Below are 27,824 nucleotides of genomic sequence, written 5' to 3' on the forward strand. Positions count from 1 at the left end.
GCGTGTATGCAAACAGTGCAAACACTGGAGAGAAATTCTGGACGGCCTCGTCCGCGGATTTGACACTGTTTCGCCGGAGACGACGCCTGAGTTTTTGTTGAGACGAAAACATATTGCCCAAATTGTGATATTATTAGACTAAAATTGGGCTTGAGCCGAAACTTCGCGGACGTACAATTCATTCTCGATCTGCGACAAATCCGCACGTGCCTTTGAGAAACTACCTGGTCGGACTTTGTCGCACCCAAAAGGAACAGGCATCAAGAACAGGCACAGGGGAACCCCTCTACTCATATGAATATGCGTCCAAGTACCCTCTTCCGGGCGATGCAGCCCCTCCGCTCTTCTATTCTCAGACCTACGTCGACCTCGTCCCCAGCCGCACACATCTACTCTGCCATCTCGACACCAATCCGCCGCTTGAATTCGACGACTGCTACACCCACGGAGACCCAATCGTCCACAGCACCTTCTACTCCATCGGCGGCTCCTCCTTCCCTCCGCAGCTATCCCTATACCCTGAAGACCGGCACTGTGGTCTCCGTCGGCCGCATGGACCGTACCGTCCGCGTCGCCCACCGCCACACCATGTGGGACAGTCACATTCGCAAGACATATCCTAAGGTTACAACATATCTTGTGTCCGACCCAAGGAACTCCCTGCGCGAAGGGGACGTCATCGAGTTCTCCTCGGGATACCCGAAGAGCCGGCATGTGCGTCATGTTGTCGAAAGGATCATTGCGCCGTTCGGCGAGGCAATTGAAGACAGACCGGCTGTTCTGACACGTGAAGAGCGGGACGCAGAGCGCGTGGCCAAGCGAACCGTCAAGTGGGAGCGCAGGGAAGCCAGAAGAGCAGAGGGCGGCGAGGGCCAGAGCTTAGGAGGACAAGAGCACGTTGGGCGAATCAGGAGGCTAATCTATGAGCGTACCGGGGCCCAGTAGAAGGTGAATCTACTCCGTTTGTCCTTCTTTGGCATTTCTCTTTGATTGTAAAAGATGAATGTTGGGCTCAGAGGGCTGCTTTTGTCTTTGATCTGTGTCGACTCCTTCCGAATGTATTATATCTTACTGTGCATGTGTGCTACTAGTCTTTTCTTTGCAACATTAGTCATATTGGCCAGTCTTATTATATAAATGTAAGCTTTTAAAATAGCTGCTTTTGACCTCTTGTATAGGTTGATCGAGAAGCTTGCTTGGGGCTTGAGCTCAAGGAAGGCAACGTATAGTTTGTTTCTGAGATCGGAGTCTGGCATTGAGGTTAGGTCTCAGAAATGTTAGTTGTAGACAATTACTGATTTAATGCTTTCATACAGGCCTATAACTGAACCTCTGGTTGATAGGTAGCCCGCTAGAGGGATTCGGTAGTCATTAGAGACTAAAAAAGCGTATGTCATAGGCTTCGATCAATGTGTAATTGACTACTATACGAGCTAAATGAAACATAACAGGTCTCTGAGGGTGGAACACCTATGTTCTTGGGATATGGTTGCGTAGACAAGAGTATAGAAGATTTACTGGTTTAAAGATACTTTTAAACCAAGTAGGCTCTAGTTCTAGTGTCTGTTTTGTTGTTGGACTTGATAGGAACTGAAAGTCAACATCACGATATATGTCCGTCGACTTATCAAAATATATCAGCAGATTTAGCAGGCATCAGATCCATGCAGCCAGGTTACGCTTTTCTGATAAGCACCAACGGGCATAGAGTCGCTGGGGGCAGGGGAAATAGATACGAACCCCGCGTCTCATGATGCTAGACAATGAATTTTAAACACGTCTAGAGACCATTTAAAATCCAAAATCTATCAAACTCAAGGTGCAGCTACTTCCTCTAGTTTGCAAAATGCGTCTGTTCACTATTCCCATTGCAGTTCTCTTGTGCTTCTTTCAGATGATCCTTACAAGTACAGTTCTCAACCTAACTCTAATTGCAGATGGCATTCCTTTCTCAACTAGAGCTTACTGGATGCGCCGAACAAATCAAGTATTGGGCGAACGAAGCGGCTTTCCCTGTCCATTCGCTGTATTTGGCACTGCCGTCGTTAATCACACTGATACCGATGGATTTGGAGATCTGATACGTATCGGGGTTAACCAGAATCGCCAGACCGGAAACCCGCCCCTACACGGTACCGTATCTCAAACCTCCTTCGGATAGCGGTTTCTTCGTTAAATACTGGTGGATGTTGGTACCCCTTAGGAGAAATAGCAGCCATCACGAACTGCACTGCCATACTGGCTGATCCATATGGCCGATTTCGACTAACGGCCTCTGAAGCTCAAGCTGCATTTGTCGGCTTAACATTGTATACCAACGCTGAGAGTTGTCCTATGGTAGGTAGATTATCCCCGACGCTTCGAATTTGTAAGACATATTGCTATAGGTTAACAATCAGAAAGTGCGCCTCTGCCATTCGGTGGGCTGGGTTTAAGGAATATGTCTACTGAACCTCAATTGATACGTTAGTCCGGATAGGCTGGCCCCAGGTCCATATATCCTCATTGGAGGTCTTTCAGGCTTCTTTGGACTTGATGTCTCAGACTGTCTTGATTGGGGACGTCCTTGCGAATGAGACCGACCCGTACTACTTGTGGCAGTTTGATCCGGCTTATCCTTGCCCTGATGACTGCTCGCATTTTGGCAATGGCACTAGGTGTCGAGTTCATACAAAGGAGGAGTTGAGATAGAATGTATGTCAGAAATATGGATTGTACACATCCCTGTTAGGGTTATTTTGGGGCTATGCCAGATAGTAGTCATAAGGAGTATGTTATGTTTTTCGAATATTGTACTTTTGGAGAATAGAGTCCTGAATGATGGAAATCCTTGTAACTCGACGATCTACTTCTGTATACTAACCGTAGATCCAATCTATATCTGATATTCCTCCTGCAACTACAGTTCCCAAATACGGAAAGTTCAGCTCGGCCGACTTTATCTCCCAAAAAGGCAAGTTTTGAAAACTTTCCTCCGAAACCCTATCATTCCCACTCACGCAAGTTATGATTATCTATACCTTCTGTAGTAATTATATCGGAGTTCTGTAATGTCCGAGACTGGTAGTTGGTTTTATATAAGACCAAGAAATGTTATATAAAGGCAATGCTTGCGTCTCCAGAGCTAACTATGCCTACACCTCATTAAGCAATCCAATCTAGTGCCAATCGTGTTAAAGAAACCAAAATGTCCTCCAACCCAATCGTTTTGATCACCGGTGCCAATACTGGCCTTGGTCTTGAGACAGTCAAGGCATTGCTGGGCTCACCCAAAGCATACACCATCCTTCTCGGAGGCAGGAATCTCGACAAAGCCGATGTTGCAGCTAAAGAAGTACAAGAGGAATACCCCCAGAGCTGCAGCATTATCAAAACCATCCAAGTCGACGTAGAATACGACGACTCGATCTTGAGAGCATTCGAGCATGTCGCTAACGAATACGGTCGTGTGGATATCTTGATCAACAACGCAGGTTTGTAAACCCTGGAAGGCTACAACCTTAACCTGACCAAAGACTAATATAACTTATGCAGGGGCACTGCTGGACACCCAGTTCTACTCTGGAGACCTGACAATGCGAGAAATGTGGAACAAGTCGTGGAACGTCAATACCGTTGGAACACATATCCTCACTCACACTTTCGTGCCCCTTCTCCTGAAATCGTCCGATCCGAGAATCTTATTCATCACAAGCGGCACATCGGCGCTTGGTGAGACTGAGGATACCTCGTACAGATTCAATAAGGCACCTGCGAAGGGTTGGCCCAAGGAAGAGCCTACTTTTGGAGCATACAGGTCCAGCAAGACTGGTTTGAACATGATGATGTGCGATTGGGTTCGGATCCTGCGAGAAGATGGCGTCAAAATCTTTGGCATCTCACCGGGGTTCTTGGCGACTGGCTTGGGCGGTAATGCGGAATTATATAAGAAATTAGGCGCATTAAATCCGATCATTGGGGCGGAGTTTGTGAGAGATGTTGTTGAAGGAGCCCGTGATCAGGACGCTGGGAAAGTTATTCGTCGGGACGAAGTTCAACCTTGGTAGTTGTATATAATGACTTATCCCATTGGTATTAAATAGATTACTAATGGCGACATTGGATATTAGTCTTTACCAGATACAGTCTAAAGTCCAGCTGACCTTTATCCATGTGACCACTAGGTTGGGGGCTGTTCATTGGGTAGTTTGGGAACAAGTAGTAGTAGCATAGTACTCGCATCCGTATTTCATGATCCTGCTGATGTTACGAGATCATTACGCATTTAACAAGATTTCTCAGACTCTCAGATGAAAATCTAAAGAAATGTCTGACATCTCAAAATTTACAGGCAAATTTCGAGCTCGTAAAGACCCTGGTTCTCACCACAGGGCCGCGACTGCGAAAGTAACAAAGTCGCAGAGAGTATCGCTTGTGTGCGAGCAATGCAGAAAGTCTAAGCTTCGATGTGATCGAGGACAGCCTTGCAGTAGCTGTATTAGGAGACATGAATCAGACGCTTGTTCTTATCGGCAGAGGGCGGGGCCAATGGTTAATAAGAGCGACCATAGCACCGTTGAGAGCAGGCTGACACACCTGGAGTCTTTGCTCAAGACATTGATGCGTAGTAGGGAATTGCCTTCAGAAAACGACATGGTGCCCCCGGATTTGTCCCGCCGCTCGATAGATGCTGCTGCGATTCAATCTCAGGATGATTCGATTGACGCTACCGCATATGTCGGTTCCACACATTGGTCAGCTATTCTGGACGACATTCACGAGCTGAAGGTGGCCTTGAGTGGCTCCGTTGAAAACCAGGGAGTTAATAAACTTGCTACGCCGGGGGCTCCTGCCTTGGGTACTGAGCTGATATTTGGATCGCCACATATTTACTCTTTGCAACACGTCATGTCTCTATATCTTCCCTCGAAAGTGAATGTTGATCGATATCTTTCGTCATACTTCCAGGGCGAGACTTTCGTAATTCCATTCATCCACACCTATCATTTCCAGCGCCAGTATAGAGAATTTTGGGCCAATCCAACCAATGTCGATCCTCTTTGGCTTTCCATATTATTTTCTATATGTTGTTTGTCATCCCTTACCAGGGAAGCAGCTGGCCCAGGTCGTCCACTAAAAAGAGATGCACTCCCCGAAAGTCCCAAGTTCCACACAGCTGCTGGCCAATGTCTTGTCATAGGGGAGTATCATCGGCCGCAAAAACTTGCAATTGAGGCGCTCGCTGTCTATGGTCAGTGCAAGAATCTTAGGAATTTGGACCCTTCCCGAGAAGCTGGGATGATTCTGGGGATGGTTGTCCGTATGGCGTATGAATTGGGCTACCACCGGGATCCAGACTCCTTCGGCTCTCTGAGTGTCTTTGAAGGCGAAATGCGCAGGCGATTCTGGGCTGCGTGTAAGCACATGGATGTCATGATTAGTTTCCAGCTGGGCTTACCGAGTAACATTTGTCTCGAGAGTTGTGACACAAAGTCCCCAAGAAACCTCTTAGACTCAGACTTCGATGTGGACACGCAGGTCTTGCCTGAGTCTCGACCCGAGACAGAACCTACAAAGTTGCTATGGTTCATCGTTAAGGATAGACAAATTACTAGCTTCAGCAAAGTCTGTGAATACATGCTCTCTCCCAAGGAGCAGACTGGAGCTGACCTACATCGGCTGGACGAAGAAATCCGGCAAATGTACGCAACGATTCCCGATATCTTGCGAACTCGGCCTCTCTCAGAGTCTATTGCGGATCCCCCCTTTCTCATAATTACCAGGCTATATATTGAATTTATTTACTTGAAGAATCTCTGTGTTCTGCATCGCGGATACATGGCCCAGGGTAATGTTAATAGTACTAAAGCTTGCGTTGAAGCCGCAAAGCGCCTTGTCAGTCAATTTATCGATATGTACAAGGAATTCTCACCTGGTGGTCAACTACACGCAGAGCAATGGATGCTGACAAATTTCACGATGAACGACTTTCTGTTGGGCGTCATGGTGCTCTGCCTGGTGATACATATCCATCGCAAACAAGCCTCCTGGGGCGACACTATCGATTTTGCCATACAGAAAGAAGTGTTTTCTCTCCTCGAACAGTCTTACGAGGTTTGCGTAGAGAACTCCCAGGCCAGTAGAGATGCACGACGGGTATCTCATGCTTTGCATCTCGTTCTGAACAATAGCACTGAGACGTCCAGGGCACCCGAATTGCAACTTGCAAACGGTGCCACATCGGGTATAGATTCAGCATTGCTGGCTACGCCGACTGAGAACATTGTTGGTCAGATGAATCTAGCCCCTTTTGATGTGTTTGATCCGTTTAATATCATGGGCATGGACTTTGAAAGCATTGACTGGGATACTTTCGATTCACAATTGTCCGTCTAAATGCACATACTTATTGTACATATGTGCATGCAAGGTAAGTGCTACAGATGCTCAGGCTCCAGTGGCTAGAACCAGCACTAGAGGTCTAGACTCTTGCACTTACGCGGTGTAAATATGCCTGTAATAAGTTACATGAGCTATATCACAGGGTCTATTGTATAGTTTCCGGCTAGGCGATGTTAGCTTTCAAAATGCATATAGCAACATGCACTATTGCATAGCGGAGTTCAACGCAGCTGAAGTGCCAGTACAAACTGAAATTTCGATCAAGCACCAGACACATTCATCTATCGTATATCAAAGGCTCATAATCCCTCGATAAACTTCACTCGATCGACCAATATTCTCAAGCTTCTCTCGTTCACCCATTATCTAACTACAAGCCTCAGTTCAAACTAGCCACACCCGCAAACAACGAATAATGGATCCAAGTCCCAAAGCCAGTTCCCAATGGACGGAGATCCGTCTCGAAGACAAGAGCAAATCAGGCACCTTGATCATCGACGACATCAAGTTACTATGGGGTAAGATCTACCTTGAAGGCAAACCCTACGCAGATGAAGTGCCCATCTCCGAGGTCAACGGCACAGAGAAAAAGCTTGGAGAACATTACGTCTTCCGGGGCTCGCACTCCTCTTCCGGTACAGAAGGCAACTTTGATCTAAAGTCTAATGGCACCGCGGATAAGAACATCTACTGAGATCATCCATGGGGTCTTTGGGGGGAGAATAAGCCGAAGGTGACTACGCCGCATGGCGAGGACCGGGAATGGGGAGATGAGGTTACGCAGCTTGGAGGATCAGGGCAGATTAGTGAGCCTTTGGGGAATGTGCTATCGAGTTTAGGCTTTATGCTTAAGGTTAGATGACTCTTTTGAGGAGCTTGAGGTGGTAGGGCTTATAGGGCTGATGTTGGTCTATACAATGTTAACGGGAATCCGTAGCTACTTGGTTAGCATGTCGTTAGTATTACTAAGATGAATCATTAGCCTTGAACTGCTTTGATTTTCTTCGTGCAATTTCTAAAGAGCCTATAATTACAGTCTCGCTGTGGTATGGCATCCAACGGTGTTCCTCTCTACCCGATAAAGACAAGCTCGCATTTCTTTAGGGCAACAAGTGCCTTGTTCTAGCTATATATGTTGTCTAACTTATACCTTTTTTGAACTACTATTGCTATATTAGGACGTGGTTTCTGGACTCAAGGATATATCTTTCGGATTTCAGGAATCTGTCAGCGTATAGTATCCACCATAATATGTATATAATACTACTACCCAATACTAAGGATCACGTGTGAAGGGAATGATAACCAGAGAATTCTTCTAGGAGAATGACAGCCACAGAAGATGCAATGGAAAGGGGCTGCTCAACGTGGAACATTATTGTGGTTAGAATGATACATCTTATAAGCCCTGTCAGAATTTCTTTGACTCTCATTACAATTCAATGTTGACCCACCCATAAGTTCTGTCTACTACTAGTCTAGCGTTGTCCGAGTTGTCCATGCACGGTGAAACTGCCCCAAAGGTCTAAGAATATATTGCAGTAAATCATATGATGGAAATATCATTCCAAAAGAGAGTACATCGTAGATGGTCGGATAATGAATTTTCGGGTCAGGGGTTGTCCATCAAAGTCTATTAAATCAAATCATCCCAAGTGATCAGCGATATGAGGTGTTAATAACTTAATACTCAAGGGATAAAAAGGAAAAGAATAAAGTGTGTTTGTTTTTGTTGATCCGCGGGGAAGACGAGCCGGAAAAGATTGGCAGAAAAAAAGACCAGTCCGTCCACTCTCCCTTTTGGGTCGCGAAAGTCACCGGAGCGACTTGCCCGTTGTTTACTTCGTCTATCTCTCCCACTCTGCTTGTCTGATTGAACTTCCATCTATCCTCTTACCCCACGGGTTCTGTCCGGTTCCTATTTTCAGCGGCAGAACATCGATCCATTGTGATTCTGCCATCCTCCCGACATTGAGTTATACTTTTCTTCGGATACCCGTTGTGCGTGGCTAAACATACGGTTAACTGCCCAACCGCACGGATCCTGCAACCTTCTGCAAGCTTAAGGTGTGTGCGATGCACAAGGGAGAATCTACCCAACCCTCAGTCTCTGTGCAGTATTCTTGTCTAGAGTGAATATATAGACGAGATTCACTGTGCTTGTTCCCTATAGATTGGCACATTTGCCCTCGCAGATCTCAGGACTTGACTAATTAACCTCTAGTACACTTTAATTCGCCGTCATCATGGCTGACGGAGAGGAGGACTTCTCCTCTCTCCCATTGCCCGAACGGTTTGCGCACAAGGTGAACCCCGCCCCTCGACGTCTTCACTCAATTCCCGTGGACTAATATTTCGCCTTTGCCAATATAGAACTGGAAAGTGCGTAAGGGAGGGTATGAAGATGCCAAACAGCAGTTCGAGAAATCCCCAGATGAATCAGATCCCGTTTTCACACCGTTTATCCAAGACGCGGGCCTATGGAAAGGCGCTGTCGCAGATTCCAATGTCGCGGCCCAACAAGATGGCCTTGCGGCCTACTGCGCTTTCTTAAAATTCGGTGGTGTTCAGGCTTGCACAAGGTATGACGTCCTTGGATGATCTACACTCCCTTGTGATAGAGGTGGCTAATGTTTCTCCGGAAAGGTCTCGCGCTACCACCGTTTTTCCCATTGTAGAAAAGGGTCTTCCCTCCACGAGACCGGCAGCAAAGACAAACGCTCAAGAAGCCCTTTTACTATTAGTCGAATTAGATAAGGCGGATCCCGTGATCGAAGAGATGCTGCCTGGGCTATCACATAAGGTACCCAAGGTTATTGCTGCGACATTGACTGGCTTGAGATCAATCTATCACAACTTCGGGTGCAAGATTGTCGATCCCAAGCCGGTCCTTAAGACCCTGCCCAAGGTCTTTGGACATGCAGACAAGAACGTTCGCGCGGAGGCGCAAAGTCTCACAGTGGAAATGTACCGGTGGCTGAAAGAGGCCATTAAACCTCTTTTCTGGGGCGAACTAAAGCCAGTCCAGCAGACCGACTTAGAGAAACTCTTCGAAAATGTCAAACAAGAGCCGGCACCGAAGCAAGAGAGATTAACTAGAGCCCAGCAAGACGCGATGGCCGCCGCCAGCGCAGCTCCTGAAGATGGTGAAGGCGAAGACGGCGGTGAAGAGTATGGGGAGGAGGACGGTGGGGAGGTTGACGCTTTTGACCTCGCGGAACCTGTTGATGTGATGCCCAAAGTTCCGAAAGACCTACACGAGCAGCTATCATCATCGAAGTGGAAAGACCGAAAGGAGGCACTGGATGCTCTCCATTCAGCACTGAACGTCCCGAGAATCAAGGATGGGCCATTCGACGATATTGTACGCGCGCTAGCCGCTCGCATGAAAGATGCTAATATTGCGGTTGTGACCGTTGCTGCCAACTGTGTCGACTTACTCGCTAAAGGCCTTCGGAGCGGATTCGGTAAATATCGCTCAAGTATCATGGCTCCTATGCTGGAGCGCCTCAAGGAGAAGAAGCAGAGCGTTGCAGAGGCACTGGGCCAAGCCTTAGACTCGGTCTTCGCATCGACTACATTGACAGATTGCTTGGAGGAGATCCTTGAATTTTTGAAGCATAAGAATCCGCAAGTCAAGCAAGAAACCCTCAAATTTCTTATCCGTTGTCTTCGTGCCACCAGGGACGTGCCGTCGAAAGCGGAGGTCAAGTCGATTTCTGAAGCGGCTACTAAGCTCCTTACTGAATCCAGTGAGGTCAACCGATCGGGAGGAGCTGAAATCCTTGGTACAGTGATGAAGATCATGGGCGAGCGAGCGATGAACCCGTACCTTGAAGGCCTCGATGATATCAGGAAGACGAAGATTAAGGAGTTCTTTGATACGGCAGAGGTAAAAGCGAAAGATAGGCCTAAGCCTATTGTTGGTGCCCCCAAGGCTGTGCCGGCGGCTGGTAAAAAGGTCGTCGGTGGGAAAAAGCCAGCATTGGGAACGAAAAAGCCCGCTCCAGCTGCGGCACCGCCACCGGCTGAAGAACCAGCGCCAGCTCCCTCACCCCCTAAGAAGGCTGTACCATCGAGATTGGGCGGTCCTAAGGCTGGTGGACTTCCCGCACCTGGTTCTGGTCTCAAGAAAAAGCTGGGTGGTCCCGGAGGTATAGCCTCGCCACAACGACGGGTTGTTTCTCCTCCTTCTGAGGAGCAACCCGCGGCTCCTGCTGCGCCCAAGTTTGGTCTTGGTAGAGGACTTGCAGGCCGTCCTATCGCCAAGCCAGCCGCTCCTCGTGAGCCTTCGCCTCCACCAGCAGCGCCTCCACTGACCGGAATGTCGGCTGTTGAGCGGGCCGAGTTAGAGGAATTGCGCCTCGAACAGGAGAAGTTTACCCGGTTGGTTGAAGATTTGAAGTCAGAGAGGACCAAATTGAAGTCTCAAGTGACAGAACTTCAGGATCAGAACGCACAACTCATTGAAGACCATACGAGGGATGTTCTGAGTATCAAGGCCAAGGAAACCCAACTGGTTAGGGCTCGGAGTGATGCAGAGACCGCAGAACAGACTGTTCACAAACAGCAGCGGGAAATTGACCGTCTGAAACGTGAGTTGGCAAGGGCCCTTCGTGCTAGCGCTATCAGTCCGCCCAACACTCTACCAGAAGGGATTGGCATGTCATATGGAGACGCCGGATCAGTTTATCAGGACGCAGCCAGCAATGGCCACGGTCCTTTAGCACGTGGCTACCACATGGGTTCACGATTCGAGAGCTCAAGACCAAGGAGTTATGCTTCAGCCAGCCCAAGTGAAGAGAAGGAGAACAGTGGTCTGGAATCTCCAGGCCTGGGTAGCAGAGATAGTCTCGGCCGACGGAAGCTAAGCCCTACATTTGGCACCAGTTATTCTGGAATGGGCAGTCCCACTCGGTCTCCAATGTTGGGTTCTAGCAATGCTTCAGGGGATGACCAGCCAACAAGAAGTACAGAGCCAGCGGAGAACTGGAAGCGAGCTGCCGAGGTAACGAGCCAGCTTAAAGCAAGGATAGAACAAATGAAGGTACGTATTTTTCAGTCCCAAACCATGGATCTTCTCTGACTTAGAATGGTGCAGGCAAGGCAAGGGCTCACGCGACCACCTGCCCAACGCTAACGACTCAATGAATTCATGTTTCCTCTGACCCTCTTTAATCCTATCCCTTTTCTATATCATCTCCCTATTGCGTTCTTGTTGTTTTACATACGGTTTGGCGGGTGCTCCTTAGGCTTGGGTGGGCTGGCTAGCTCTTAAATGCTTGTTTTATACGCTTCAGATTGTGGGATTTTGCTTGTCTTCAGTGGTTCATTAAAATACGTTAAAGGGGAGGGGCGGGGCATTGTCTGGCTGCATTTTATTTTGGGTTTGACTTCATACCAACACGCTTTCTTTGATGTATAGTTGTTTCACCATATGTACGCATGCGGTGTATTGTACGAACATAGCATTAACAGGGGAACGGAATGGGTCCCGGGTTATAATCATTTATTCACCTGCAAACCAGCCAAGCTCCACATTTTCTAAAGATTGAAACAGAAGAGGAAGTTGAACAGGATCACACCGTGAATTACTTCTACCACTGGGAACTACTAGAGCAGACCTCACATGAATGCTTAGACCAAGGGGTACTACAAGAGCGATTGGGTTTAAGTGTGAAATAGCATTCATGGGTATCTGCGACGTGTACATAAGAGTGAAAGAAACAGAGTAGACCATCAAGATGGATTGGGATTGAGGATTGGGTGCCAGAAGCTCTCCACCCATCTAAGCTATTATGCCATCAATAAGTTAACCGAGCCCATAACACCATTCCCAGAAACCGTGGCCGCGATTTGCTTTTGAACAATTAATCCCAATTTTTGGTATCCGGAAGAGCGCAACATTTGTCATTAAGATCGTTGGAAAACCCGTCATTGTGGAACTTGACTAGACATCTGGACTAGTTTAGATCTTGACAGCGGACTCAACGGCCTTGCGCTTCTTCTCCTGGCGGGCGACAGCCTTGGCGCCCATGATACCACCACCCCAGTGACGGCGGGACTCCTCGTATTTGTCAGTGTAGCCCTCCTTGATGGTGGAGAGGAGCTTGGAGAACTCAGACTGGTCCTCAGAGCGGACCTCAGTCAGAGCGAGGACAGCAGCGGTCTGACAGTCGAATTAGCACAATCAATTACTACCAGGGTGAAGAGTAACTCTTACCTTCTTGTGGACAACGGTACCGAGACGAGCCTTGCCCTTGACAATGGCGTAAGGGACACCCATCTTGCGGCAGAGAGCAGGAAGGAAGACGACCAGCTCAATGGGGTCAACGTCGTGGGCGATGAGGACAAGGGAAGCCTTCTTGTTCTCAACGAGGCCAACAACGTGGTTAAGACCGTACTTGACGTTGTAGGGCTTCTTGGAGACATCCTCCTTCTTCTTGCCCTCGGCAACGGCGGTAGCCTCAGCGTGGAGACGCTCCTTCTTCTCGGCCTTGGTCTCAGGGCGGTACTTGTTGAGGAGCTTGAAGGTCTGGGCAGCGGAGTTGCGGTCCAGGGTGCTCTGGAACTGGGCAATAGCAGGGGGGACCTTGAGACGGAGGTTCAAGATCTTCTTCTGGCGCTGAAGACGGACATACTCGGGCCACTTAACGAAGCGGCCGAGGTTGCGCTTGGGCTGGATGTCCTGGCCAATGCCGAAGTTGCGGGAGCGCTTCTCGATGAGAGGGTTCTGGACGCATATTAGCATCTACCATAGTTCCTAGCTAGGGAAGTGCTCTCTCTATACATACCTTGGGGGCCTTCTTAGAACCAGCCTTACCCTGGGGGTAGGGCAGAGGGGCGGCCTTCTTTCCGGACTTGGGAGGCTGTCATTGAGAAAAGAAGATCAGCACATCGTGTCCACCAACGCTGCATCTTCCTTGAACTCTAGAGAGAACACCGATCTAGTGTATATTTCAACGACTAGACCGGTGTCTCCAGCCAAATCATCGCTGACGCTCGCATCCCGAAGGATTTGTGCGACCAGCGGAATATGCTTCGAGACTTGCGAAATGAAGCCGACGAGATCGTCTCACGACATGTCGCAGAGGTTTTCGAAAGCTAGACAATCAAATCAACTGGACGTTATATGCTTACCATTATTGTCGACTGAGTTCCGCAACGGTGCTGGGTGACGGGATTGACGGAGAAAGGAAGAAAGGAAAGTTCAAAGTAATTTCAGCTTAGTAGAGAAGAAAAGCTAGTCGCTTCGTGCGTGGGCCGCGCTAGTGCGGATAAATACACTAGCCGATCCGGTTCCAATACGAGCACGTGACCTAGGGCTAGCCCTTTGCTCTGGCGGGTTCTGGCCCTTAAGCCCTCCTTCTCTATTGGGCAGCCACTTCCTACAACTCCTATTCGTCGCGTTTCACAAGTATACTCAATAGGGCTTTAGGTAACCTTCATACATTACCTTATTTCTGTGTCAACTATTAATATTGATAACCCATCCTATTTGTTCCAGACTTTGTTCTAAGTTGATATCGTGAACTACCAAATCCTTGCGCGTTAATAACCATATTCTCTGCATTAGTTTCGCTGTTCACCTCAGGTCTTACATTCTCTCCAGACCACAGTATCCAAATAGAATCTACAGTTGAACACGCTGAGCCTTCAAGTATTCGTAATCTGGCATGGCTGCCAGAACTGCCTTCTCAAGAAGAAGACTGGTCTCCTCACCAAATTCTTCCCTCCATTTAGACGCCTCAGTATTGACGTCCAAGATCACCGGCGCCTTATCTTTCAGAACCCCAGATGATCCCGCTAAACTAGAAAGCATGATTGCCTGAGCTTCCTGGTTATTAAAGCGCACGTCTTGCCCAGTAACGTCTCTCTGTTCGACAGGCGTTCCCTTACTCGGCGTACCACTAGCATCTGATTTCTTCTCCCACTCAAACTTGAGTTTGCTGGAATCCAGGCCAGCCAGCTCGCAGAATCGAGTTATCACAGCGGAGTTGTGAATGACATCATGGGCGTCTAGTAACAATGGCTTGGAGTCGGAGTCATTGTTCTCCATGCCATAATCGTAGAGCATCCGAGTCCACTTCAACGACATATTTGTCTCTAAGACGCCAGGCAGCTCCTCTTTTTTAATAACACCTGCGGCCACCATCTTCATCATTGCACGATAAAAGGATGGAAACACCAGCGCCGGATGACGAATAATGAACGCCAGACGCCAGGTGCGCAGATACTCGTCCGGAAAGACGGTCTCGTTGTTTGGGGAGAAAGTCTGGGAGGGTCCGTAGGTGGCTGGGACTTGTAGGCGGAAAAGGGAGTCATAGCTACCATTGGTGCCGTGGATCATCCGGCTGAATGCCATTGGGTTGCAGAGCCAGAAAGCATGTTCCTTAGTGACCAGCATTTTATTTTCTTTTTCAGCACGGCTACTGTATTCCTCCAGCTCGTTCAGACATTCCTGGAAGGTAGACCGGACTTCATCGCACTCTTCAGTGGTCCAGTGGTCGGCTGGCTTGTAAATGCAGCCATCCTTGGAGGCAGTAGTATAGGCTTTCATGAAGAAGTAGCCACCCTGCTCATTGGCGACGACATTGGGTTGATCTGCAAGAGCAAGGATCTTTAGAAGGAGATTGGATGCTGTACGGGGATAGCTGACGAGGAGAAGTCGACGGGGGGCCATCTTGAAGTATAGGGCTGAGTATAGTAACCGGATCGATAAGCTTAAACTCGTCTGGATCAATCAAAGAAGAATTGGATGGTGAAATCCCGTAAAGCGATGGTGTGATCGAGGAGCTTCAATGCTATTTAAATAGCTTTATGCTCCACTCACTTCCGTTAGCAACGCCATTATTACTCTGCCGAAACTTTCGCGCAGTACATAACCGCTGGTGGCCTCCTCATAATGATCATCGGCCAATCATACATAGTTTAGACAGTGGCTAGTACTGTGATGAAACATCACAGTCATGGTATGGTAAGTCATCTCCGAGGTTGACGACTCCGTTTCTCATAGATAGCTTAGGACAATCTTGTTATCATGCAGTAGGCGTGGGCCATGGTCAGCAGACCCGCGCCCCAGACGAGCCTGTCATAATCAAATCCCGGGTATGGCTTGACGACTAGACCAATCAGTACGCAAAAGCTTACTCCACCATGGCGGATCTCTCCATGGCAGTTTGTCGCATTAATGCATTGCACTGGTGTTCTGGTGACTACGGATGGCTTCATTCGGACTTTTCGCTCCATTCCAAAAGCCGAGGCCGATATGTATTGTCTCTCCATTGGGTCCTAGAGAAGCATCTCCACTACAGATCGACAAGGGGCACAGAGCCGAGCCCAATCGAGGACATCGGTGTTGGGCTCTGGGGCACTTGTCTGGGACCCTCTCGGTTGTTCTCTTGCCTTTCAGGGCTAGTGAGATGCGGTTCCCACTTCACATTTGTCCAATGTCGGAAAGCCAGCTTCCGAGAGCCGTCCTCTGTTTCACTTCATTCCTCGAGATATCCAGAGCATACCCCGTGGGGAAAGGTGCAATTGCCATAACCTTTGTTACTGTCTGCAGATGTCGGAAGGTTTGTCATGCATGTTGGGCGCTTATGTCTATTGATGTGTGAGTCTGCTAGTCAGATCAACTGGGATTAGAGCCATGATAATTGTGATATAACGTATAACTTGAAGTATAGAATAGACCATATGTTTGGAGTTTATTTGTCTGCCACAGGAATTTTCCAATCACATCTACAAATAGTCTGTAATTGTTGGTTAGATTGTTAGTTATACAGACATCGGAACCCTAGTCAATAGATGGAAGGTTATACTACTAATGTCTGAGACCTGGAATCCATGTGAAGAAAGGCCTAAAGCTGCAAGGCAGCTACTAGAATGTTTTGAGTAATAACGTGCCTATCGTTGTATGATATAAGAGCCAATGAAACAGAAAAACGCCAACTATATCGCTTTGCGTCCAACTTTGCCTAGCTTGCCCCCATAAACTCTATAAAAGAATCGAGGGATATATAATAATATGAACAGCCATGGTCCTTTCCGATATTGCCACTTGTTCATCCACCGTAGTCCACAAGTCACGTCTAGTTTACTGGCGGCGTATATGTCAAAGCATAGAGAGAAATTGGATATGGGATCCTTTGTCGGAGTATCCCGTATTGGTGTATTGAAATATCATGATCGGCACAGATAAAGACGAATGCAAGTGGGAGATATTAGTACTATATTAACATAGATAGATAGAGAGAGTGTGTGAGTGAGTGAGTGAGTGATTTGCATTATACCCGAATACGGCTCCCATTCAGGGGCTTTTCTCGGGTCGCCAACGGCCGTTCAGTATATCTACTAAGCAGCTCTCATTGACATTTGTGTCATAAATATGCGTATGTGTATGTACATTGGGAACCAAAGGGGTCTGAGAATAACGGTGATTTAGTAGACTGCTCCCCCTTTCTTAGGTCCTATACTACCATTTATAAAGTTGACCTACTAGTCTATTTGGACGTGTCAATAAATATTGCATTCGAACGTGGGTGTCAGCAGCGGAAATATATGGGAAAGGCATCCTAATAGCTTTCAGAGATGTGTCGGTAAGAAGTAATGTCCTAAAATAGTACCTTCCAGGAGATGTGTGCCATAAGATTGGCATCTAAAAACTCTGTGATAGGGTTGAATAGCTGCAGTTATCTAGTGATTCTATAGAGTATAGATTATTCTATACTATATAGGCCTAACCGAGGAGCCCTATCCCGCGGTGTTGGATCACGTGGTAGTATTCTAGGGGGTCAGGCCCCTATATATCAACTAGTAGGTATGTTGATGTGTTGATGTGTTTCCTTAGAATAATAAAAACATGACAATATAGGCGATTTTATCTCATCTCTTCGAGCGGAGGATCAGGCGTAGGGATGAGGGAAATCGGGCGATTTAAACGATTTGATGAGGCTATTAACATAGATAAATTGCCGTACGTACACTACTAAATGCACATGATCCCTACCAACACCACTCCAACAAACTGACAGCCACGAAAGATACACTCTATAGAAACACCAAGCAACAAACGAATTGTGATCAAAACCCATCCCATCTCTCAAAATTCCCAGCATCCAAGCCAAACATATCCAACATCCTCCCCACACTCTGCGTAACAATATCATCCACGCTCTCAGGCATCGTATAGAAGGCAGGCATGGGCGGGAAGATCACCGCTCCATAACGGGTTAGGTCCAACATATTTTCCAAATGAATTCCACTAAGCGGCGTCTCCCTCACGACCAATACAAGCTTTCTCCTCTCCTTCAACGTTACATCGGCCGCTCTGCAGATTAAATCATCGGCGAACCCCGTCCGCACGGCGCTCAGCGTCCTCATACTGCACGGCACGATGATCATCCCATCTGCCTGAAACGAGCCACTCGATATAGCTGCGGCGGCGTCATTCACTGGGTAGCATCGCGTAGCAAGAGCGCGCACGTCGTTCGCTGTATACTTGGTTTCGTATTTGATTGTCTCGACCGCCCAGCGGCTGATGACTAGATGCGTTTCGACGTTCATTTCTCGTAGGCGCTCAAGGAGGCGAATGCCAAGGATCGCCCCCGTTGCTCCTGTCATTGCGACGATGATTCGCATTGGCCGGGTTGGCCGGGTTGGTTGGGTTTGAAGACGTGTTGATTGTGGATTTGTTTCTGTCATTGCCATGGCTGGTGCTTTTGTGTCCCATTTATGGGACAAATGAGATATGCGTAGATTAGGGAAACGGTTTGTTAGGTAGAGAAGGCTCCCTACAAGGACGATGATGGCACTGCCAATCCAGCCCATCTTGTACTGCAATTCAGTTTTCTGAGGATGGAGTCTGGGATGGACTGCAGAGTCGGCCTTATACTCTATGCCTTTGCAGGTATACTATAAGACAGACGAACAGAACTAGCCTATAGCTATCTTTCTTGTGGGTTCCAGGTTAAGCATTGAGAAATATCCTCAACGTTTTGGTAATTATTTACCCACATTGTTGCCGTGACATTCAGAGTCTATCCAGGCGAGAACAAGGATTGGAGAAAGGGCGTGCGCTTGCCCACGCCAGATGACGACATTTAATATTCTTGCAGCAGATTATACAGCTATGTCCTAGCTATTATACGTCAGCTGCTCGGCTGCGGGGCCGATCAATAGCAAAATTGGGGTGGACGTGGTCGTCTCAGGATCTCCAAATTGGGGTAATTCGGTTGATTGTTCCGACTGCACGCTGACGTTGAGTTATGCAGAGACTATAGTATCATGTATGTCATAGCTCACGAGACAGGGGTTATTATTATTATTTAAGTAGAATGAAATTACGATGTAAACTTTAATGCTTTCAGCTTGTCACGAATACAGGGATCGGTCTTTGTCTAATTTTGTTATTTAGTCTTATCTTTGATTCCGTATCTACGGTTTCCAAGCAAAATGGACCACACTGCTGCCGCGAAAGACTTCCGCCGTTTCATCCAGGAGCTGGAAGATGAAGGGGAGCTCTTGACAATCACCAAAGAAGTCGACCCCAACCTGGAGCTCGCAGCCATCGTGCGAAAAGTGTGTGAAACTGGAGAGCGAGCCCCGTTGTTCACAAACCCTAAAGGGCGTAAGGATGACGGGTTGTTTCGCGTCCTCGGAGCCTCCATAGGGTACAGTAAGCGTCCTGGGATGCAGCTTTGTCGGTTGGCTAAGTCGCTTGGGCTTCCATCATCTGCTACTGGCCACGAGATCGTCCAGAAGATCAATGAGGCCAAGTCAAAGCCTCCAATCCCATGTCGGAAACTCGAGTCGGGCCCCGTCAAAGACCATATTATTCATGGTGACGATATAGATCTGACACAGTTGCCTGTCCCACTCTTGCATGAGCATGATGGAGGCAAATTCATCGAAACAATGGGCATGCATGTCGTCCAGAGCCCTGATGGGAAATGGACTAATTGGTCCATCAGTAGGGGCATGGTTCACGGCAAGCGTGAGCTGGTTGGACTGGTGATTCCAAGACAGGACATTGGGACGATATGGAATCTCTGGAAGGAGAAAGGCGAAGACATGCCATGGGCTTTATGTTTCGGAGTGCCGCCTGCAGCTATCATGGTTGGCGGCATGCCCATTCCCAAGTGGACCAACGAGCCGGAATTCATTGGTGCCTTGACCGACGCTCCAGTTGACATTGTTAAGTGTGAAACAAACGATCTCTGGGTGCCGGCTAATGCAGAGATTGTCCTTGAAGGTGTGGTTTCGATTAGTGAAACTGCCCCAGAAGGCCCCATGGTCGAATATAATGGCATGGTTTTCCCCGGACACAAAACCCAGTGCCCTATTTTCAAGGTCAACACCATTACATACCGTCATGACCCGATTCTTCCAATATGCGTCGCAGGCCGAGCTCCAGACGAAAATTCCACTATCTGGTGTACAATGCAAGCTGCGGAGGTCCTCAACATTTGTCAAAAGGCCGGCCTCCCAATCAATATGGTTTGGTGTCCGTTTGAATCACATTGCTTGTGGTTCGTTCTTCAGGTGAATCACTCGAAACTTGTGGAAATGCGCACGAATATGGAGGAATTCTGCCGCAAATTAGGGCATGTCGTATTCGGTTCCAAGCCAGGATGGTTTATCCCAAAGATCTTCTTGGTAAATGACTACATTGATCCAACAAATCTCCCAGATGTCATCTGGGCTGAAGCAACACGCTGTGAACCTGGCAGGCATGAGTTCATTTTCACCGAATATTCTAACATCCCCCTCATACCCTATGTGTCACACGGCTTGCCATCCAAGTCCGGAACGAACGGGAAGGTTGTCAAATGCTGCATGCTGCCCAGTGAATTTACAGAAAAAACGCTGCCATGGAAAGAAGGTTCTTTCCAGGGTGCCTACCCGGAGGATGTTAAGCGAAAAGTGCTTGATAACTGGACAGCGTATGGATTCCAGCCTCTCTAGCTGACACGGTGCTACTATTTCCCTTGTTAGTCAGATTCTCGTCTGTCATAATAGCAAGTGTCAGGAACATACCATCACATCAACGTTTCGCCTAAACTCCAATCCATAACATCCCAATACACAAACCAAAAATGCATATTGTAATGTAGAAAGAGAAAAGAAATATATATATCATAGCAAATCACCGCCAAGCACCTATACCAGGGAACCCACCGCGCCCTACGCTAGAACTTGCCGCCTGGATAGCCTTCTTCTTCCCTAGAGAGCCCTCTTGACTCCGCACACCAGCAACAATCTTATCGATATTCGTTTCGACAACAACACCACCGACAATCATCTCACTCAGCACCGCATGCATCGTTTCATAACCGAAAATGAGATCCAGCTCGCATACATTCTCGAATATACGGTCCAGCGCTTCGACAAAGACTTGAATTAGATCAATAAGTGCAAGCGGGGACTCAGTAGATGTTGAGATCATAATGAAAGAAAGAGTCGCATATGTCCGGTAGGTCACTTGTGTCGGGGCATCGGATGGGCCCTCTGCGCCGGAGCTAGCACCCCGAGAGAGCAATGGAGGCAGAGGCAGGAAGTTGCAAGCGCTTGGTGGGCGCTGAGCGACTAGAGCGTAGGTTTCTTGTATAAGTGATTGCTTTGTTTGTGTATCCTATGTCCAATTTCATCTTGTATTAGCTGGTTTGCCTAGTAAAGGACGTGGATGATTAACCGACTTACAATCTGGGTGTAGAACTTGCTCAGCCGCGGCTGTCCATTATTATTGAAGACGAGAACCGCGTTGATCATGTTGACGTTTTATGAAATAGCGTGTCTATACTCAACTACGCAGAGAAATAATAGAATACTGAAACCCGAAACTGCCGGAGAAAATGGAGTTGTGATATCAGTTGAAGCTGCTCCGTATTGTAAGCTCTCTTATCGGCCTAAATCCGCGGGGCGGCATGTCGGCAGAAGTACCTTTCCGAGAACTCGTCAGTGCTCGGAAGACTTTCTTATCTTGGATTTTATCTGGAGAAGCTCTTGGAGCGCAAACACAACGCTGTTTCTTTACTGATCTATATCTTGACACTCCACGTATCGCTCTCACATAGTACCAGGATTGGTGAATTCATCATGAAGCACACAATATACAGATGTACAGCTTGCTCGCGTCAACGACTTCCCCTCCCTCTCCGACGAGCACTTTCAACCGTCATCACCCCGAATCCTCCCTCGAACCCGAACAAAGTTTCGCTCCATGACTTAACTCCTGCAGATATCTCCTACTACTGGGATACTCGAGTACCAAATGAAACTGATTTAACCTACGCCGACAAATTCTTCGCACCCTCTCGCCACTCCCCGATCAAAATATGGTCCGCTAGCAAATTCCGTACCACTCCTATGTCATCAGTGGAGCCTGAAGTTGCCTTCCTTGGTCGCTCGAATGTCGGAAAGAGCTCGTTATTGAACGCAATCATGGGCAAGGAGATATGTTGGACGTCTTCAAAACCGGGGAGAACGAGAGAGATGAATGCGTTCGGTATCGGAGGTACGAAAGGCGGCGAGTCGAAAATTGTTCTGCTTGATATGCCGGGGTATGGAAAGGCGAGTAGGACTGAATGGGGTGTTGAGATCATGAAGTATCTTCAGGGACGGAGGCAGTGAGTGCATCCCGGGTTGTATTCGGGGATATTCGATCCAGTCAGGCTGACCCGCAAACCCACGATCTCAGACTTCGACGGGCTTTTCTCCTTATAGATAGCTTACATGGTCTCAAGAAGACAGACGAGGATATCCTCATGCTTTTCCGGAAATATGCCATTCCGCACCAGGTCATCATGTCAAAAGTGGATAAAATTCTGGCCAAGAAGAAGAGCCAAGTCAAGAGCGGAGCATCAGCGGCAAAAGTCGCTACACTACAGAACTTGTTGCAAAGTTATAGACCAACTCTTCAACCCGTTGGTCGGTTAGAAGGGCCTGGTGCCCTAGGTGAGATCCTGACATGCAGTGCAGAGACGCCCATCGGCCACGGCAAGTCATTAGGAATTAGCGCAATCCGCTGGGCTATCTTGTCGGCTGCTGGATTTGACGGGAATCTGAGAGCGCAACCCGTACCCACCGGGTCGCAAGTTGCTAACATCTCTACCGCTGCATCTTGAAATGTGATTCAAAATGCACCACTGTTCTGGAAAAGGGGTCAGTTAAACCGCGGAGCTGACTTGGGTATAATATCTAATTACAGGTGAATCAAACAGCGGGGGCATTTGCTAAACCTTGCAAGCAGTGCTTACTCCTTAGTAACAGCTTTGAGGGTTGTAGGTTCCCGTCCGTCAACATCGCAATTTACGGCGGATTCCTCCCAGCTAAACTTTTCCACCGAAGTTATGTGTCTTGTGAAGCCACCATCGGATATAGAGTACGCCTGCATTTTCAGCCTAGGTGGCTCTATTGAGCTGACATGGTTGTTGAATAACCGTTTGTCCTGGGGAACATGGGATGGGCCGAATCTCATGACGTTGGAAGATTGGTCCTTCGGAACCTAGAGATCCAAGCATGCATACCTATGCTTATTCATCGTCAATGATTGCATTGCGTCTATTGATGAGGTAGATGTAGACTTGAGACCCAGACTGCTAGCATTTAGAGCTATTTTATAATAATATCACCGAAACGTTGCTCTCATTTCGTGGCTAATAGGACGCGATAAGGGAAAATTGTCAACAGTATGTATTCTATAAGAACCGATTATCAGGGCATACAGGAAAATCTGCTAACAGCTTCGGAAAAGCTGATGCGCTTGTCTTTGGTGATCAAATTTAGAGTGAAATATAGCAGTGGCACGAAACATGCGTAAAGGGGGGGATCCTCGGTCATAGTAAGATATAATGTAGTAAGAGTCGGATAAATAATCATTTTGGATACCAAAACGCCTGTTCATCATAACAGCATATCAAAAGTATGCCAACCGCGCTATGCAAAGTGTAATGAAGAGAACAACTCCTTGATATTGGGTATCATTAATGTTTCATGCCTCAAAGTCCAGAAAAGAAAGAAAACACCGTTGGTGATGATATTAATCAACGCAGGGCCATGCGCGGTATACAGGGCCCTACCAAGCGGTGAAACGAGAGCGAACTCCGGCTGCTGCGATAGTATCAGGCATCAGACAGATCATAGTCTTCGTCGGCATCGCTGACTTCCTGGCCCCAGCGATCAACAACTATACGTCTGCCTAGCTGATCTTCTGGTACCCCGTCGCGAGAAGCACCAAAGTCGAGAACCTGCACGAGAAGCAAGTCAGCAAAGGGGAAAGCAAAAATCTAATAAACTGCACCTACCTCGATATAAGTCAAACTATCACGCTGCACCGCAGCCACACATTTCCGGTCATTGAATTTGACCTGCCATACCCCGCTAAGGTCGGTGAGAAGATCTCGCACGCACTCTCCAGTCCGTACATCCCACATTTTCAATGTTCTATCAGATCCTGAGATAACCTTCTGGCCATCATGCTGAAAACATGTGATCGCACCTGTATGAGCGCTCAGCATATTTTTACATTGACCAGTTTCTGGATCCCAAATTCTCAGAGTCGAATCTGCGGCTGCTGAGACCAGTCGATCACACTTCAGGTCAAGCAGCCCAACCAGGGAAGAGTGGCCTTCAAGGTTGTACAAGATAGATCCGGTTTCGAGGGACCACACTTTCACCATGTTGTCCATGGAGCCACTAATACAACGGTTTCTTTTGTGGTCTAGTACCACGCTGTACACTTTCAAGGAATGGCCTTGGAGTCGGTGAAGAGCTTCTCCGGTGGATATCTTCCAGACTCTCACCGTGCAATCATAGCTTCCGCTAACTAGGGTATCACCGTGCGCAGCGATCGTGCGGACGGAGTGCTGATGCCCTGTAAGAGCGCGGACAAAGTAAGGGCAGTCAGTATCATCGACATGTGGTCCGGTTTGGTAGTAGACAGGATCACCCGGTTTGGGAAGCTTCCAAATTCTAAGGTTTGAGTCTCGTGAGCCAGTGATGATCAAGGGCTCCTTCGGCATCATCTCAGGGGTGCCGTCTGCCTTTTTCCCCACTTCTACCGGTAGAACAATTTGTAAACATCGTACTGTGGACGTATGACCGTGAAAAATCTGAGTACACCTCGCCCTTTCGATATCCCAGACTCTCACTGATCTATCGGTCGAACCAGAAACCAGAGTATTGCCGTAGTACTCGAGAGCCCAAACACCACCCTCATGTCCCTCAAGCGTCGCCCTCAGAGCCCCTGTCCTAGTGTCGTAAACATTGATGTTGGTATCGTCACTACCAGTCAAAACCTTATCCGTATCAAACTGAAGACAAGTGACAACATGACGGTCATGAGCGCGAAAAGCGATGTGGCGTGGCTTCACATTGGGCTTCATCCAACCATTATGAATTGAGTGATGCCGCTGATAGAGAGATTTGTAAAGATGCAACCCTCGCAGGGACGGTAAGCCAATATCTGGATATGGAACAGCTGCAGCTGCAGCGTTCGCGGCAGCATAGGGCCCTTCTGCCGCAGTGACTGACTTTCTCCAATCAGAAGATTCGGAATTATCGGTCCCGCTGGATGATATTTTTCGTTTTGCAAGCTTACGGCTTGAGACACGTGTGCATGCTTTTCTCTTCGGGCGGCGATGCGCAGACGAAGGCCTATCACTAGGTCCTGGTAGCGGTTGCATAGAAGGAGAACCGGACTCGGGATCAGGTTTAATTACAGGAGACGACACACTTAAGTCCTTCTCGTAATCTTCGACCCCGTTTGGAAACTGCCAACCCCACCCTTCCTTGATCGCACGCTCCAGCTCTCCTTCTGGGAGAACATATCCCTCTCTATCGAAAAGTTCCTTCCAACTCTTTTCATCGGAATTGATAATGTGCCTCCATTTCTTAGAAACTTGTGCAGCACGACACATGGTCTGGGCATCAAAGTACTTCACAATATTTAGGGTTAGTTCAAGGGGCAGAAGAGCCAGGAAATCGCATTTTAAGGCCGGATTAACGACATCAGCAACGAAATGCAAAGTTGGCTTCGGACACCGCCTCAGCAACTGGTACATGAGGTAGGTCTTCAGCCCTTCGGGAACCGAGTCAAAGAAGTCTAAAACACTGGGGATATCCATCAACGATGTCGGCCGTAGTGTATCAGAACCCGTGGGTAAAATGTTAGGCCTGGAACGGTGCGGTGCAGTGGTCTTAGGGTCCTCTGCACGTAAAGAGCTCACAATGCGATGATCGTTGTTGTCAAAGCTAGAATCTGTATCAGCTTCGGGGTCCTCAGCCGAATCAAAGGAAGAGTCGACATTCATTGCATTCATCGCAGCCACGGGAGACAAGCTAGGGCTTGGTAGGCACATGTCTTGAACAGTCACGCCACCAACAGTTGTGAATTGTGATGTCGACTCCAGAGAACTTTGTTGGGGAGCTTCCTGAGACGTTTCATATACAGTATCTTGGCTCGTCGAAGTTCCCGTTTCGTCTTCTGGTCCGCCGCCTGCCTCTAGTTCCTGCGGGATGGCTAGCCTGCCTGGATCACCCTCTGGACGAGCCAAGCGCCTACTCCTTTCAAGAACAACAGTCGATTCAGGTTGGTCTTTTCTGGTACTGGGAGCTCTGGAGCCCTCCTGGGATTCGACTCCGGAAGACAAAGGTGAGCGTAGCAGCGTTTCCCTGCGAGAGGCATTCGCACTGTGAATTCTCCTCCTAGGTAGCACACTTTCGCCAGCACTATAATTGTTGCTTTCCGTTTCAGGCGTCGCCAAACCAGCCACCACAGGATGCGTTGGTGTAGAGCCATGTGAACGGGTCGAGCGAATCGAATGTTCTGATGGAACTCTGGCAGGATACGGTCGCAAAGAACCCTGACGAGTTTCTGAGACTGCTAGCGCACGACGTTGCTTGGAGCTCGACTGCTGACTGGACAGTTGACTAGGCCCTTTAGGAGGAGCAAACCGACGGGGAAGTTGAGTATCACCAGAACAAATTGAAGTCACAGATCGAACTAGACCGTTGGACGCTCTCAACGCATCGTCCTTTTCCCTCAACTACAAGCAGCGCATTAGTAAAGACCAAATGATGAGCAGGATAGCCGAACCGGACCACAACTGGGCAAGGAACGTACCTCATTGACAGCGCTTGTAGTATCATCTGGTTCATTGAACACGACGGAATGACCCCCGATCTCAAATTTAATATTTCTCAGCGACGAAGGAGTGGGAGATGATGCTAGAGGGTACAATTTAGGGTCAAGTTCTCGCGTTGCGCGGGGTGGCTTTATAAATAACGGAGGGAAAGTCGTAGTTGTAGTAGTCGTAGTAGTCACAACGGTAGTTCGGGTAGCAGGGGCAAATGAAAATTGACCAACAGAGCCGGTATTTGGCACATTATCATGCCCACTGTTATTGTCCTGATCGTCCATATTGTATGTCCAGCGCGATTATATCGAAGATCCAGTGAACTGTCTAGCTAAGGTGCACGGAAGACGCGTCTCCTTGTACTGATAAGGACTCGACTTCGGCGACGTCGGTGGTTATAGGGACATCAAGATACTGTCGTTATATTTGTATTCGTACTCAACAACAACAAAACATAAAGAGTGAGATGCTATCAAAAAAGCCGGCGATGCTCAACAGGGAAACGATCCGGTATATCGAGGGCGGTCAGCACGGTACATACACGCCTGTAAGAACCATCTAAGTGCCGAAGAGGGTTAAAACGGTGATTAAAACACGGCCATAAGGACGGCGTGTCGTACTTGACTAAGAAAAGGAAATAGAGGATATAGAGAAAAGTGGGTGAGGGAAAAAAAGACAGCCGTGGCGTGCTCTGCTGACAAGGAGGTGGCGGCGGAGGGAGAGGTGGAGGTGGTTGGTCGTGCCTCCTCCGGTGGTCAGGCTTAGTTTTTCAGTGTATTAGATCCCGTTAGTTACCCAAGGGAGACACTAGGGCGGATTAGCCCGATTGGGCGGACTCCCGAGGCTCTCTCCCCCGCAGGGACTTGTCAAAGCACAATAGATTGGTATTAATCAGAAATTCTTCTAATAATAATACAAACAAATAATCACAACGAATTAACCCATGGGCCTTCGGATACGTCAGACAAAACACGAACAGAGTATCAATCATATTTTATGTATAGAACCCCCGATCAAAAGCGCATTTCTACCCCCGAAATATTTTTCCGGCACTACTTGAGACGGTGTTCTGGGGCATGGAACCGAGAAAAATATATATCACCAGGAGGCTTTGAAAATAGCCATAAATAGAGCATGGACATGACCCAAAGATCTACCTATAGTATGCTAAATCGCCACTACTAGTAGTGATGTACGTTAATTACGAGGGACGGGTTAACCTTGAGAGTTACAAAAAGTTGTGCACGTACCCATGGATACATGTCTCTTTTTGCCTAGTAAATGTTCCAAGATGAGTGATTTACTTGG

The 27,824-nt window shown here is 48.0% G+C and overlaps 12 protein-coding genes across 12 annotated transcripts; 7 read left to right on the plus strand and 5 right to left on the minus strand.

Moving 5' to 3' along the window:
• Positions 1-300: 300 nt before the first annotated feature.
• Positions 301-945, plus strand: BDV38DRAFT_275262 (uS17 family ribosomal protein; the record flags this gene model as incomplete). Its single annotated transcript, XM_032057988.1, has 1 exon — positions 301-945. The coding sequence occupies one exon, from the start codon at positions 301-303 to the stop codon at positions 943-945; it is 645 nt and encodes a 214-aa protein (XP_031908305.1).
• Positions 946-1,894: 949 nt separating this feature from the next.
• BDV38DRAFT_275263 (uncharacterized protein) lies at positions 1,895-2,691 on the plus strand (the record flags this gene model as incomplete). Its single annotated transcript, XM_032057989.1, has 3 exons — positions 1,895-2,132; positions 2,204-2,337; positions 2,545-2,691. 3 exons carry the CDS (start codon positions 1,895-1,897, stop codon positions 2,689-2,691), a joined length of 519 nt encoding a protein of 172 aa, XP_031908306.1.
• A 496-nt stretch (positions 2,692-3,187) lies between these two features.
• BDV38DRAFT_275264 (uncharacterized protein) lies at positions 3,188-4,046 on the plus strand (the record flags this gene model as incomplete). The annotated part of the gene is made up of 2 exons (XM_032057990.1): positions 3,188-3,473; positions 3,535-4,046. 2 exons carry the CDS (start codon positions 3,188-3,190, stop codon positions 4,044-4,046), a joined length of 798 nt encoding a protein of 265 aa, XP_031908307.1.
• A 233-nt stretch (positions 4,047-4,279) lies between these two features.
• BDV38DRAFT_297105 (uncharacterized protein) lies at positions 4,280-6,585 on the plus strand. The gene has a single exon (XM_032063063.1). It carries the CDS (start codon positions 4,306-4,308, stop codon positions 6,373-6,375), a length of 2,070 nt encoding a protein of 689 aa, XP_031908308.1. The 5' UTR covers positions 4,280-4,305; the 3' UTR covers positions 6,376-6,585.
• Positions 6,586-8,627: 2,042 nt separating this feature from the next.
• BDV38DRAFT_287916 (putative spindle pole body component) lies at positions 8,628-11,521 on the plus strand (the record flags this gene model as incomplete). Its single annotated transcript, XM_032060960.1, has 4 exons — positions 8,628-8,687; positions 8,755-8,963; positions 9,028-11,428; positions 11,483-11,521. The coding sequence occupies 4 exons, from the start codon at positions 8,628-8,630 to the stop codon at positions 11,519-11,521; spliced, it is 2,709 nt and encodes a 902-aa protein (XP_031908309.1).
• A 738-nt stretch (positions 11,522-12,259) lies between these two features.
• Positions 12,260-13,563, minus strand: BDV38DRAFT_215001 (60S ribosomal protein eL8). The gene is made up of 4 exons (XM_032052687.1): positions 13,522-13,563; positions 13,176-13,250; positions 12,605-13,114; positions 12,260-12,550 (listed from the first exon to the last, which is right to left on the minus strand). The coding sequence occupies exons 1-4, from the start codon at positions 13,522-13,524 to the stop codon at positions 12,350-12,352; spliced, it is 789 nt and encodes a 262-aa protein (XP_031908310.1). The 5' UTR covers positions 13,525-13,563; the 3' UTR covers positions 12,260-12,349.
• Positions 13,564-13,893: 330 nt separating this feature from the next.
• BDV38DRAFT_261839 (uncharacterized protein) lies at positions 13,894-15,114 on the minus strand. The gene has a single exon (XM_032056044.1). The coding sequence runs from the start codon at positions 15,062-15,064 to the stop codon at positions 14,015-14,017; it is 1,050 nt and encodes a 349-aa protein (XP_031908311.1). The 5' UTR covers positions 15,065-15,114; the 3' UTR covers positions 13,894-14,014.
• Positions 15,115-17,312: 2,198 nt separating this feature from the next.
• Positions 17,313-18,468, minus strand: BDV38DRAFT_261841 (UbiX family flavin prenyltransferase). Its single transcript, XM_032056045.1, has one exon. It carries the CDS (start codon positions 18,208-18,210, stop codon positions 17,464-17,466), a length of 747 nt encoding a protein of 248 aa, XP_031908312.1. The 5' UTR covers positions 18,211-18,468; the 3' UTR covers positions 17,313-17,463.
• A 294-nt stretch (positions 18,469-18,762) lies between these two features.
• BDV38DRAFT_215027 (UbiD family decarboxylase) lies at positions 18,763-20,437 on the plus strand. The gene has a single exon (XM_032052690.1). The coding sequence runs from the start codon at positions 18,835-18,837 to the stop codon at positions 20,344-20,346; it is 1,512 nt and encodes a 503-aa protein (XP_031908313.1). The 5' UTR covers positions 18,763-18,834; the 3' UTR covers positions 20,347-20,437.
• A 28-nt stretch (positions 20,438-20,465) lies between these two features.
• Positions 20,466-21,313, minus strand: BDV38DRAFT_215024 (putative AP-3 adaptor complex subunit sigma). Its single transcript, XM_032052689.1, has 2 exons — positions 21,082-21,313; positions 20,466-21,013 (listed from the first exon to the last, which is right to left on the minus strand). The coding sequence occupies exons 1-2, from the start codon at positions 21,148-21,150 to the stop codon at positions 20,528-20,530; spliced, it is 555 nt and encodes a 184-aa protein (XP_031908314.1). The 5' UTR covers positions 21,151-21,313; the 3' UTR covers positions 20,466-20,527.
• A 164-nt stretch (positions 21,314-21,477) lies between these two features.
• Positions 21,478-22,505, plus strand: BDV38DRAFT_287921 (translation initiation/elongation factor MRX8; the record flags this gene model as incomplete). Its single annotated transcript, XM_032060961.1, has 2 exons — positions 21,478-22,007; positions 22,079-22,505. 2 exons carry the CDS (start codon positions 21,478-21,480, stop codon positions 22,503-22,505), a joined length of 957 nt encoding a protein of 318 aa, XP_031908315.1.
• Positions 22,506-23,394: 889 nt separating this feature from the next.
• On the minus strand, positions 23,395-26,894 carry BDV38DRAFT_215020 (F-box/WD repeat-containing protein). The gene is made up of 3 exons (XM_032052688.1): positions 26,504-26,894; positions 23,685-26,426; positions 23,395-23,627 (listed from the first exon to the last, which is right to left on the minus strand). Exons 1-3 carry the CDS (start codon positions 26,798-26,800, stop codon positions 23,502-23,504), a joined length of 3,165 nt encoding a protein of 1,054 aa, XP_031908316.1. The 5' UTR covers positions 26,801-26,894; the 3' UTR covers positions 23,395-23,501.
• Positions 26,895-27,824: the final 930 nt, after the last annotated feature.

The sequence above is a fragment of the Aspergillus pseudotamarii genome, assembly GCF_009193445.1.
Source record: "Aspergillus pseudotamarii strain CBS 117625 unplaced genomic scaffold BDV38scaffold_87, whole genome shotgun sequence".
In the NCBI taxonomy this organism is placed as follows: domain Eukaryota; kingdom Fungi; phylum Ascomycota; class Eurotiomycetes; order Eurotiales; family Aspergillaceae; genus Aspergillus; species Aspergillus pseudotamarii.